The sequence below is a fragment of the Acomys minous genome (assembly GCF_964271855.1).
Source record: "Acomys minous genome assembly, chromosome: 16".
In the NCBI taxonomy this organism is placed as follows: Eukaryota; Metazoa; Chordata; class Mammalia; order Rodentia; family Muridae; genus Acomys; species Acomys minous.
Genome location: NC_140498.1, coordinates 11,228,917 through 11,242,254, shown reverse-complemented (window position 1 = coordinate 11,242,254; position 13,338 = coordinate 11,228,917). Strand labels below are relative to the sequence as shown.

Sequence of the window (13,338 nt, the reverse complement as noted above, 5' to 3'; positions counted from 1 at the left end):
ATGGCGAAAGAGGAAGATGATGAGAAGAAAGCTAAGAAAGGAAAGAAGGGGAAGAAGGCCCCGGAGCCCGAGAAACCCAAACGGAGCCTCAAGGGCACATCCCGGCTGTTCATGGGCTTCCGAGACCGCACGCCCAAGATCTCCAAGAAGGGTCAGTTCCGGAGTGCGTCAGCCTTCTTCTGGGGCCTCCATACTGGCCCGCAGAAGACCAAACGCAAGAAGAAGGCCCGTACTGTTCTCAAGTCCACATCCAAGCTCATGACGCAGATGCGTGTGGGCAAAAAGAAGCGGGCGATGAAGGGAAAGAAACCCTCGTTCATGGTGATCCGCTTCCCGGGACGGCGCGGCTACGGCCGCCTGAGGCCTCGTGCCCAGTCGCTTAGCAAGGCGTCCACAGCTATTAACTGGCTGACCAAGAAGTTCCTCCTCAAGAAGGCCGAGGAGTCAGGCAGTGAGCAGGCCACACTGGATGCCTGGCTCCAGCGCTCAAGCTCGCGGGTGGGCTCCCGGAAGCTGCCCTTCCCGTCCGGCGCGGAGATCCTGAGGCACGGAGGACGGCTCCGCAGGTTTCCCCGCAGCCACAGCATCTATTCATCCGGGGAGCCCGTGGGCTTCCTGCCCTTTGAGGACGAGGCTCCATTCCGGCATGCGGGCTCCCGCAAGTCACTGTACGGGCTCGAGGGCTTCCAGGACCTGGGTGAATATTATGACTACCACCGCGAAGGCGACGACTACTACGACCAGCAGTCGCTACACCACTACGAGGAGCAGGATCCCTACTTGGCTGGGTTCGGTGCATATAGCCCTGCCTGGCCACCCTACGATGACTACGGGTATCCATCCGGAGACCCGTACAACTACTACGACCCCAACTACTATGGTGACACCCTCTACCCTGGCTATGGCTACGGCTACGGCTACGATGATCTCGAGCCCCCATATGCGCCCCCATCAGGGTATGCAGCTCCGTACAGCTACCATGCCAGCTTTGAGGATGAGGCCTACCCATACAGCTACTACCTGGATCCCTATGCACCTCACCATGTGCCGTACCCGCCCTACGACTTTCCATATGACACTCCTTACGACATACCCTACTTTGATCCCTACGGGGTTCCCTATGCTGAAGGCATCTATGGTGGCGGGGCTGAGGCCATCTACCCCCCTGGGGTACCCTATCTATACCCAGAGGAGCCAGCTCTTATGTACCCTTGGGTGCCCCCACCGATATTGTCACCCCACAACCCGTATGCCCACCCCATGGATGACATTGCAGAGCTCGAGGAGCCTGAGGAAGTAAGTGGAGAGCGACAGAGCACCTCCTTCCGCCTGCCCAGTGCCGCCTTTTTCGAGCAGCAAGGCATGGACAAGCCAGCCAGATCCAAGCTGTCCCTCATCCGGAAGTTCCGCCTCTTCCCACGGCCTCAGGTGAAGCTGTTTGGGAAGGAGAAGCTGGAGGTACCCCTGCCACCCTCCCTAGACATTCCTCTGCCTTTAGGGGATGCTGAGGGAGAGGAAGAGGAGGAGCCGATGCCTCCAGTGCCCGCGATGCCCTATACCCACCCTTATTGGAGCTTCCTCACACCACGCCAGCGAAACCTACAGCGGGCCCTGTCAGCCTTCGGTGCCCGCCAAGGCCTAGGCTTTGTCCCTGAGTTTGCCCACCCAACACCGCGCCCAGCCACCTCACTGGCACGGTTCCTCAAAAAGACGCTGTCAGAAAAGAAGCCCATTCCACGACTCAGAGGCAGCCAGAAGGCCCGAGGGGTGCGGCCCCAAGTCAGGGAGGCAGCCTACAAACGCTTTGGCTACAAGCTGGCCGGCATGGATCCTGATCGGCCCAACACACCCATCGTGCTGAGACGCCGTCAGCCACAGGCTCGCAACAACAACAACTCGCATGGCCCACCCTCACCCAGGCCGGCACCACGGACCCTCACCCACTGGAGTGCGCTCATCTCCCCTCCAGTACCTGGGCCATCTCCCAGCCCTGGCTCACCCCTGGCTCCGCCCTTCTCTCCGATCCTTTCCAGACCTCCAAGGCTAGCTTCCCCCTACAGCTCCCCCTATGGCTCCCTCCGCCAGCATCCACCACCCTGGGCTGCCCCAGCTCATGTGCCCTTTACAGCCCAGGCAAATGCAAATTGGTGGGGCTTTGCTGAGCCCCCTCCAACGATCCCAGAGGTTCCCCCTGACCTTCTGTCCTTTCCTGTACCCCGGCCCTCATTCAGGGCTTCTCGCAGTCGGGGAGCAGCTTTTGGCTTCCCTAGAGCTTCCCTGATAGGGTCGAGGAGAAGGCCCCGTCTGCCCTCACCCCAGCCCTCTCTGAGGAGCCTGCCAGGCCAGGGCTACCACTCACCATTGGGGCCTTTGTCTCCTCAGTTATCGCTCCGAAGGGGCCCCTTCCAGCCACCTTTCCTACCACCTCCGCGCAGGCCTCAGTCGCTTCGGGAGACTTTCTCTCTGCATCGAGCCTCTGGGCGCCTGGGCCCACACTGCTCACCAGTGCTAGGTTCTCCCCGACCACCCTCACCACCCCCACTCCTGAACCATGGTCCACGGCACCGGTCCCTCAACTTGCCGTCGCGCCTTCCACGGACCTGGCGGCGCCTCAGCGAGCCCCCTACCCGGGCTGTGAAGCCGTGGGTACAAAGAGCCTACCACCCGGCACCCAGTGCTGGGCCCTGGGGGCCAGCCATGGGGTCTTTGGAGCAGCAAGCGAACCAGCATGAACCAGATGACTCAGAGACACCCTGGACAGTACCCCCATTGGCCCCCAGCTGGGATGTGGACGCCCAGCGCCCACCTTCTCCATGGCCGGAAGGTATAGGCAGCCTTAGAGGCTTCTCCAGGCCCCCTCCTGTGCCTGAAAACCCGTTGCTTGAGCACACAGCAAGCCCTGCCCGTGAACCACAGCCTGAGGACCAAGCCTCCAATTTAACTGGTATCTTCCTGGGCCAACACCACGACCCAGGGCCTGGGCAACTTACAGAGTCAGCCAACCCAAGCTTGGAGAATCCTGAAGAAGTGGTCACCCCAGGAGACCCTCAGTCCCGAGATGAGCCTGAGACCCTGAACTCAAAACCTCTCAACAAAAATGTTGGCTCAGAGGGGAAGGCTTTACAACTCAGTGTCTCATACCCACTGGCCACATGTAAGCAGGCAAGGGCTACATGGCCCTTATGGCGCCGCTGGAAGACATGGTCCAGAACCCCAGCTCCCTTGGTCCCCACCAGAGCCCCAGGGCCTTTGCTCAAGGCTGGTGAGCAGGCCAAGGCTGAACCTGGGCGGTTTGCAGTTGTCATGCCTCAGGTGCGAGGGCTGAGTTCCTTCCAGCAAAAAAGGCCTGGCCCTCTGCAGCCTCCAGAGCACCCAGACAAAGACCCAGAGCATGGCCCAGCACCCCAAGCCTGTAGTCTACGCTGGCCCCGCCTCTGGCCACCAGCAGATGCTCACTGTCCTTGGCCACGAGTACATTCCCACTCCTTTCAGTCCCACCTCGTGGGCCATGGAGGCGACTGCCTGTCTCCCAAGGGCCCCTGGAAAAAGACTGGCCCCCAAAGCTGGCAGAACAAGGTATGGAGGCACATGTCAGAGGGTGGGATTGGCAGTTCTGGCCTAGGAGCCAGAATGGGAGGTGGCCTGAGGAGTCATGTGTGGCTTTGGTAAGTGGCAGTCTCCATGGACCTCCAGCTCCCTGCTGAAGGCAGGGCGGGACTGCCCGAGCCCTGCAGAGCATCCAGGTGTTGAGCAAAGGAATGCTCAGCACAGGCAAGCCCTGGATGAAAGGACTAAGTATGAGGGTAGAGGCATACATAGGATCCTCCTTTCTGACTCCCTCATTGCAGAGTAGGGAAACTGAGGCCCAGAAGCCAGCAGTCTGTGGGGTATAGGCAGGCAGCCTGCCTCGGGGAACCCTAGTCCATGACTGGCTGCCACATACATGGTGGAAGGTGAGCTGGATGCCGGGTGGCCTTTGGAGGAGGTGGGTGATCACTCTAGCCTCCCTGGGGACACCCAGAATGGGTGGGGCAAGCCATGATAGGCGGTACTTCTCCACCGCTGCAGCCTGTGCCCCACTGAGCAGGCAGCAGGCTGGCTTAGCAATGGCAACTGGGGCAGCCTGGCTGCTGGGGGGACCCTGGCCCCGACGACGGGTGCCCCGGGCTGTGTGGGCTGCAGCACTGCGGGAGCGGGGCACAGGGCGCCCAGGGGTGAGGGGCAAGGATGCCTGGGCCCTCCTCACTCTGGAATACGTGAGTGGCTGAATTATTCAGGGTTTGTGGCCGCTGGCAAACACGTGAGCAGATGGGTGGGCTGGAGGCCAGGGCCGGAAGGGTTGATAACTTGCTGCGTCCTACTTAACAGAGTGAGAGCGTGCAGTATGCAGGCCCCACTTGGATCCTCTTTCCTTGCCTAGGGAGGGTGCACTGGGGTGGAAAAGGCCAAAGCTGCACACGTGTGTGCCCACAGTTACACAGAGCCTTGTAGGCCCATGTGCCTGAATGTGCCTGAGTGAATACCAGGGACAAGCAAGGAGAGCAGGTGACAAGTCCGAGCAGACATGGCATCCACGGAGGTGTGGGCTATCAGCTTACCCTTTGAGTGTGCACATACATGTGTACACATGGTGGGCACTGTGGAGAGCCTTCAGCCCCAAGCTGACATCAGGACTCCCACTCTCAAGATCCTCAAGGTGGGAGGGCCCTCACTGCCGTCCACAGGCACATTCTAAGTGGATATTGAGAGTACCTATCGAGGCGGGCGTGGTGGCACACGCCTTTAATTCCAGAACTAGGGAGGGAGAGGCAGGTGGATCACTGTGAGTTCGAGGCCAGCCTGGTCTACAAAGCAAGTCTCGGAGAGCCAGGGGATATAGAGAAAGCCTGTCTCGAAAAACCAAAAAGAGAGAGAGAGAGAGAGAGAGAGAGAGAGAGAGAGAGAGAGAGAGAGCCTATCTAAGTGTATGCCCTCAATCAAGCACATGGGCCAGCACATAGCCACAGCATACTTAAAGACCACAGATATGCATGTGAGCTTGGTGAACTGCAGTGCCGCACAGTGGGTCCATATGCAGTATCTACACACTTCCCCTGGGCAGGAGCTGGTTCCATCCTGGGGCAAGCTCCACCGTTGTCTTTCCAGAGGCCTCATGCCTCATGACACAGATGTCCCCACAAGCCAACACATGGGGGGGGGGGTCTGTGGGGAGCAGGGTAGGGACACTGAGAGAACAGAAGCGGGAAGGGGGACAGACTCTTGTGTCTGTGGCCTGTGGAGTATTTGTGTGTGCTCGCTCCTCAAGCAGGACACTATGGCTCTTAGGCACGCTCGCCCGCGATGATTCACACACAGACCCATGTGCACGCTAAGGCAGGGAGGCTGGAAGACCTCTGGCATCTAACCTTGAGGTTCCTCTCTGATGATGAAAGCAGGTGCCTAGTACGTCCAAGCCGGAGCCCACCCAGGCCTCCAGCTTGTCCCTACCCCTCTCTCACAGATGCACTCCATCCGCAACCTGCCTTCTGTGCGGTCCCGTGAGCAGCACAGGGAACATGGTGTGGAGGACATGACACAACTGGAGTAAGTGGATGGGGTGAGGGAGGGGTCCTAGTTGGGATCCTATACTCCCAGCCTTAGTGCTGGGCTAGCTACGGCTCTGGACATTTCCAGAGCCTCAGTTTCCCGAATTGCAAATGATGTCACAAAAGCCAAATGCGTGCAAGGGAAAACTTTGTGACTCAGACAGTCTTGGGTTCAGATCCCAGCCATACCATGGGCGTATCGTTTCCTTGCTCTGTGCCTCAGTGTCTTGTCCACAAGATATGGGCAGCTGCTGTGAAAATGCTGGCAGATTTTTGAAATCCCTGAAGCTCTTCTATCATAATAATGCAGCCTTGGGTCTTCTGCCTTAGTGTCCACCAGGGGCCCCACAAAGTGGCTTTGATGTTTGCCACCCCACTGGGCAGGTGAAGAAACTGAGGCACATGATGAATTATCTTGCCCAAGTCCCATAGCTGCTCAGTGGCAGAGATGAGCTTCATCCCAGACACCTGACCAAGACACCCTGCCAAGTAGGGGGGAGCTTTGTGCCAGACTGGGGACCCTCACAGTCCCTCCATGTGCTTTCAGAGACCTCCAAGAGTCCACTGTGCTGTCCAACCTAAAGACCAGATTTGAACGAAACCTCATCTACGTAAGTCTGGGGCATGCCAGCCCAAGGACTTGCTTGGCTTCTACACTAGGGGTGGTTAGAAAGGTGGAAGGGAACTTGTGACCCCAGAACTTCAGGGCAGAGGCATGTGCACCTGTAAGGGCTTTCATGGTTCCAGGGCACGTGGGACCCTGCTTTCCCTGTTCTGGACAGTGGTGGCTGACCTTGGCATGGGCAGAAATGCCTGCAGCCTGGGCCTGACTATGGATAAATGAGGTGGGCAAGTGACATGCCTTCTTGGCCTGACGAAAGCCACATTGACAACTTCAGCCGGTGCTCCATTAGAGCCCAGGCCCTCTTGAGCTGTAGAGGGCCAGACAATAGGAGGAGGCCAGACAGCCAGACATACGTCCCATTGGAAAGGGACTCATTGCTCCAAAGCAGGAAGAGAGGGCCACAGATGGCCTCAACAACTGTGGTGCTGAGGTCACTGTCTGTCAACAGACCTATATCGGCAGCATTCTGGTGTCAGTAAACCCATACCAAATGTTTGCGATCTACGGGCCAGAGCAGGTGCAGCAGTACAGTGGGCGCGCCCTAGGAGAGAATCCCCCGTGAGTATCTGTGGGATGCGGGAGGGGTTGTCCTGGGGTGTTCCAGGCCCATTTCTGTGCTTGGGGGCCCCTGGATGCCTTGCAGCCATGAGTTGGAGGTAGGTGGGAGTCGGCAACCCACAACTCAGTGCAGTCTTTCACCAGGCGTGGCACAGTCCCTTCTAGAGGCCTCTGTACCTCTGACTCCGGGGTGAGAGGTGGGCAGTGTTGGCTGCTTGGCAGAACAGAGATGCCCCTCACTCCTCCCCCCAGCCCCTCACAGTCTTAGGTCTGTGGAAACTGACTGTCAGGGACAGTGACGCCTAGTGTGGCCTGTCTCAACAGGCACCTCTTTGCGATTGCAAATCTCGCCTTCGCCAAAATGCTTGATGCCAAACAGAACCAGTGTGTCATCATCAGGTGAGCCAGACTGTGTTCGGGTTGGAGACAGATAGGGACACCTACTGTGAGCCCCAAGAAGAGCACTGGGTACCTCTGGGCCACCACATGACGTGGCTCCTGGGTTGGAAGTGGACGTGGAGACGCAGAGGAGAGCTGACACTTTGTCCCTGTGTCCGGCCAGTGGGGAGAGTGGCTCTGGAAAGACTGAAGCCACAAAGCTGATTCTGCGCTGCCTTGCTGCCATGAACCAGAGACGGGACGTCATGCAGCAGGTGAGACGTACCACCCAACCACCCAGCCACCCGGCCACCGGCCACCCAGCCACCCGGCCACCCAGCCACCCGGCCACCCGGCCACCAGGCCACCCAGCCACCGGCCACCCGGCCACCCGGCCACCCAGCCATCATGTGGTTGCCCTCTCTGCTTAGGATCCCCAGTCCAGCATCCTTGCTGAGCATATCCCACCTCCAGGATCTTGAATTTGTACTTGGATGGAGAGAGGCTGGATTCCAGATAGGCCAGCAGGGGTGGCTCAGCACAGGCTTTCTCTGTCTCCCATCCTCCCCAGGGAAGCTCCTGGGCAGAGGCAGGGAAGCCACCTCTACTCTCTAGTCTCCACTCTAACCTTGTCTTTCTGGTTATGGCCCAGGACCACTGTAGTCTCACAGCCCCAGATGCTGAACAGGCTCAAGTATGGGCATAGCATGAGGCAGAGGCAGCAGCAGACTCCAGGCTTACTGACCAAACATGAGAACACTAAATCCTGCAACCTAAAACCACTCTTGGAAACTCCTCCATTTCCTGAGGTCTTACTGAGTTCTGGGCCCAGCAAGGAACAGAGCATCTCAAGACAGAGCATTTACAACTGTGTGGGAGTTACATTCGAGGGCAGGAGATGCAGAAGAAGAAAATCTAAGTAACTGTTAAGTAAATGATGTATACTGGCAAAAGTGGTATTAAGTATGTGTTGAGGAGGAAAAAAAGGGGGGGGAGAGAGAGCTAGGGAGCATCATTATAAGCATGATGCAGTGATGAGACCCTGAGCAGTTCTGAGAAGAGTAAGGAGGCCAAGGAACGATCTTTGTTTGCTTGTTTGTTTGTTTTTGAGACAGGGTTTCTCTATGTTATCTTGGCCATCCTGGACTCCTTTTGTAGACCAGGCTGGCCTCGAACTCACAGAGATCCACCTGCCTCTGCCTCCTGAGTGCTGGGATCTCTGTGAGTTCGAGGCCAGCCTGGTCTGCAAAGCAAGTCCAGGACAGCCAAGGCTACATAGAGAGACCCTGTCTCGAAAAGAAAAAAAAAAATCGCAGGCCCTCAAAATTCCAGCCCAAATGGCTGTAACGCTGCAACCGGTGGCCATTTTGGCAGGACCTCTTGGTGGCTGACCTGGCCCCTCCCTAATCTGGGCTGTTTTCAGTGTCTTCTGCATAGCTGGGAGAGCCTGTGAGGTAGGCAGGGAGAGACGTGGGCTCCATGAGTTCCCTCTTGGCCCTGATGTCTTCCATATGCCCTCTCAGAGCCCTATGGCTTCCATCCAGGAAATGGCGCCTGTGATCACTTACAGATTGGGAAAACTGATGCCTGGGAAGAGAAATGACCCGCCCATTGCCCCCAGATGAGGTAGCAGGGCAGGAATTTACATTCCACGGTAACAGGTGTGGAGAAGACACGTGAGGATGAGTGACATCCTGGGTCTAAAAGTTTCTGGACCAGGCACACAGCATAAGAACATTGGACAGCTCAGGTCTAGGGTCAATTTTAGGCATGGCTGGATCTAGGGTCTTACCAATGGGCGTGTCTTGTCCCAATCCCATGCATTCTGGGTGGTAAAATGGTGTCGTGGTGCCTCCTTCATTTTAAAAAGACCATCTCGTGGGAGAGCTCTGCTCAAGCATTCTCACTGGGACCAATCACACAGCGCTGGTTCCGGTGTTCTCCTCCCGCCAATGTTTATACATCCACCCCTCGCCCCCCGCCCCCAGTTTTCTGGCTTCTTATCCTATCCTGTGCTGGGTACCAGGAGCAGAGAAGAGGCCATGCACCCTCTGGAACCTTCCAGGGACTCCCAGACTAAAGGACATTATAGAACAATGCTCTGTTGAACGTGACTGAGCAGGCAGTCTCACCCCTGCTGTTCTTTATTGGGAGCTCTGCAGGGACAAAATTAGGGTGTGGCATCACAGACGAACTGCCCCAGGTCAGATAGGTGGGTCATGAACCCAAGGCTATATCTTATCTCAAACTAAAAAAAAAACAAAAAACCTAAAACCTTGAGGATACAGCTCAGTGGCCGAGCATTTCACTAGCATGTGTAAAACCTTGAGATTAATACTTAGTACTGAAAAAAAAAAGGCAAAAGGCAGAGTAATTGTCAAGGTGAAATGTCTGGCACACAGTAGGAGCTTGTAGGTGGATGTCACAGTTAGCTATGATCTCCCTGGATGGCTTGGCTCATGAGATGCTAAACTCCATGTTTTCACCCATTTAGAGAGTTTTTGAGGGCCTGCTGTGCATCCATTAGCTCGGTACAGAGACTAAGACTCGGGTGTGCAAGGGAGACAGATGCTGCTCGTCCAGAGAGCTGACAGTCTATAGGGACACAGATAATAGCCAGGGGAATGTGTTTGCTGAGGGACCGAGTACCCTGAGGAGGAGAAGCCTGCAGAGGCTCCTTGAAAGAGGAGAGAGAAGGATGCAGGTGGTTCCAGGATCAGCAGGTGCAGAGGACCTGAGGCAGGGATGGATGTAGGGGGACTGGTGGGTGGGGGTGGGGGGTGGGAGAGGACAGGCCAAAGGAGAGAGGCAGGAAGCGATGAGACATGGGCTGGAACAGGAGGTCAGGGCAGGACTGTTGTTAGCCCTGATAAAGTAGGTGCCACAGCCGGGCGCTGGTGGCGCACGCCTTTAATCCCAGCACTCGGGAGGCAGAGGCAGGCGGATCGCTGTGAGTTCGAGGCCAGCCTGGTCTACAAAGTTAGTCCAGGACAGGCAAGGCTACACAGAGAAACCTTGTCTCTAAAAACCAAAAAAAGAAAAAGTAGGTGCCACAGGGATGGAATGGATCTAGAGAACACCTTGGTGACTGTGCTGAGCTTAACAGGAGAGAGGAGCAAGGAAATGTCAGAGAGGAAACTGGAAGATGGATAACAGGGGTCGGTTGTGGGGTAGAAAGGACAGGGCATCGCTGAGCCTTGTTGCAAGCACACTGGCTGCACGCTACATCCTGGGGCCGTGCTTTAGCCCCTCGACCCGGGATCTTGGAGGCTCACGGGATTTGCAACTGGGACCTAAAAAGGCCAACCAGTTTCTCCACAGTCCAAGGCTCCTGGCTTCCTGGAGGGAGAGGTGCCTGGCCTTGTTAGTGAACCACTTTTGTTGTCTCTCGTTCCCGCTCCGGCCTCACCAACATCTCTGAAGATAAAGGTACGCTGGGTGTATGGACCACAGGCAGGAAGGTCAGGGAGGGAGGGAGGGAGCGAGCACAGGGTTTAGAGCTAAGCATGGGGGTGGAGCTGCAAGGGACAGAGAAGGGGACTGCACTTCTATAAGGAACCCACTTCAGGTCACCCCTCCCTGGGAAGGCCTCTGTTTGGGAATCTAGAGTCATGCCCTGACCCAGTGCCCATCTCTTCCACAAACTCTCCTCCCTGGTCCAGATCCTGGAGGCAACCCCTCTCCTGGAGGCCTTTGGTAATGCCAAAACCGTCAGGAATGACAACTCCAGCCGCTTTGGGAAGTTTGTGGAAATCTTTCTAGAAGGGTAAGAAGAGCTGTGGCAGATGCCCAGAGGCCTTGCGGAGTCTCCCGTGGCCCACAGCGACACCCAGGGCTAAGTGGCTCACCTCAGTCCCCAAGAGTTGACTGTGCTTCTCCAGGGGTGTGATCTCTGGTGCCATAACCTCTCAGTACCTGCTGGAGAAGTCACGGATTGTGTTCCAGGTAGGCAGGCCACAGGCCTGGCTCGTGGCTGGGGATAGTGGATTGTAAGCAAACGTGTCTACACGTGGATTTACATGTGTGTGGACTGTGTACGTGCTTGCATGCTGTGTACCGAGCTGTCACGTCCCTTCTTCTAACCCGACAGCCTGGTTGGCTCATCCCTACCCAAGAGATCAACCATCTGTTCTCCACCTCAGGAACGCAGGGGGTGCGTGTGTGGCCCAAGCCTTTGTGTCCTCCAAGTCACATGGCTGCCACCATGTCTCCTGCTCAAGCAAAGCCACCTTATCCTATGACGTCCCTTGTACCCTATCACGGCCCCACCTTTTAGTGCGTCACTTCACACCTGTGAAACACATTATCTTCTTACTAACTAAACGTCACCAGATAGCGGATGGGTTCTGTGAGGCCTGTCCCCATGGTGTCCCGTGAGGCTTGGGGCTCAAGAAGACCTTTAGCCAAACGGGCCATGAAAACCATGTGCACATCTGGGCCATAGAACTGCATGTCTCTAGGTGTGCAGGGCTACATAAGAGCAAACGGGTGGGCTTGTTCCTGTTTCTCCAAACAAAGCAAGACCAGCATCCATCACACCAAGATGCCCTCAGGTCTCACCCCAGAGATGCCAGCCAACCTGCAAGTCCCTATGTGTGGACACGTTTACATGTGCACACCTGGGTCTGGCTAAGTGGCTGAGGGGGGGGAGGGTGGTCACTTTTTTTCATAACCCCCTTCCCTTCCCCACAGGCCAAAAATGAGAGAAATTATCATATTTTCTATGAGCTGCTGGCCGGGCTCCCCGCCCAACTGCGGCAGGCCTTCAGCCTGCAGGAAGCTGAGACTTACTACTACCTGAACCAGGTGAGCATGCACAAAGGGCCACACACTCTGTGTCTGCAAAGCCCCAAAGCCCCACAGCCCCTGGCAATGAGGTCAGGAACACCAGGCCACAGTGGAGAGAGGAGCCTGCCTGGTCTTTCATCTCTTCACAGCCTAGAACAGAGATAGGCAACGTGACAGGGCGACCTGCTCCTCTCTGGGACTCAGTTTTCTTTCCTGGGAAATGGGGACAACATAGCACCTCTATGTAGAGGTGTGGATGAGGAGCACGCGCGATGGCTTGGTGGCTTGGTACTGGCCTATGGCCGGCCCACCCCCCTTTAACGCTGGCTACGGTCAGGGGGCAAGCTGCCCCTCCTCACAGTCTGTGAAGCTCTCCTGGGTCCCCTCAGAACCTCCTGCAAAGCAGGACCTGATGGGACCTCAGCTTGAGGACTGGGCACTGACTCCAGCCCCCGCCCGGACCCAGGGTGGGAACTGTGAGATCGCAGGTAAGAGTGACGCGGATGACTTCCGCCGCCTGCTGGCTGCTATGGAGGTGCTCGGCTTCACCAGCGAGGACCAGGACAGTATCTTCCGCATCCTGGCCTCCATCTTACACCTGGGCAACGTCTACTTTGAGAAACACGAGGTAAGAGGCGCTCGGACCTGCGAAAGCCACACCCAGACCTGCGAGCTTCCTCACTGGTTACACAGGGCACACGCGTTTCTTCTAACCCTGCATCTTTTCTCATGATATGTGAGAAATCTTTATATATGTTAGAAAAGTCAGACAATTATTTTCAGATGACTGAAAATGTACCATTTATGTTTTGATTTTGTTTATTATAAGTATTGCTATGTAGATTATTTTTTAAATTACTTTTAGGCAGCCGGGTGGTGATGGCTCACACCTGTAATCCTAGCACTTGGGAGGCAGAGGCAGGCTGATCTTTGAGTTCAAGGTCAGCCTGGTCTACAAAGTGAATCCAGGACAGCCAAGGCTACACAGAGAAACCCTATCTCGAAAAACAAACAAATAATAATAAATTAAAAACAAAAAAGTAAAGACTGGTAAGATAGCTCAGTGGTAAGAGCACTTTGGGACTCACATGGTGGAGAGAGCTAACTGCAGCAAGTTGTCCTCTGACCTCCAGGCACAACATGTCACGTATACGTACACATAACAACACAACAAATAAAGTTAAGAAAAAAGAAAAGAACTTTTTTGTTTGATTGATTTTTTTTTTCGAGACTGGGTTTCTCTGTGTAGCCTTGGCTGTCCTGGACTCACTTTGTAGACCAGGCTGGGCTTATCTCACAGAGATCCACCTGCCTCTGCCTCCCTAGTGCTGGGATTAAAGGCATGTGCCACCACGCCTGGCTTTGTTTGATGATTTGAGACAGGATTTCTCTGTGTAGCTCTAG

At 55.9% G+C, this 13,338-nt stretch overlaps 1 protein-coding gene across 1 annotated transcript in view; it reads left to right on the top strand.

Moving 5' to 3' along the window:
• MYO15A (myosin XVA) overlaps positions 1-13,338 on the top strand; it is a gene marked incomplete at its 5' end in the record, with an annotated part of 56,229 nt that continues 42,891 nt past the window's right edge. The window contains 10 exons of the mRNA XM_084762298.1: positions 1-3,576; positions 5,501-5,583; positions 6,133-6,196; positions 6,659-6,768; positions 7,093-7,167; positions 7,331-7,421; positions 10,809-10,912; positions 11,028-11,091; positions 11,839-11,952; positions 12,401-12,562. Of these exons, the coding sequence (XP_084618424.1) occupies positions 1-3,576; positions 5,501-5,583; positions 6,133-6,196; positions 6,659-6,768; positions 7,093-7,167; positions 7,331-7,421; positions 10,809-10,912; positions 11,028-11,091; positions 11,839-11,952; positions 12,401-12,562 (4,443 nt within the window). The remainder of the gene's footprint in view (positions 3,577-5,500; positions 5,584-6,132; positions 6,197-6,658; positions 6,769-7,092; positions 7,168-7,330; positions 7,422-10,808; positions 10,913-11,027; positions 11,092-11,838; positions 11,953-12,400; positions 12,563-13,338) is intronic.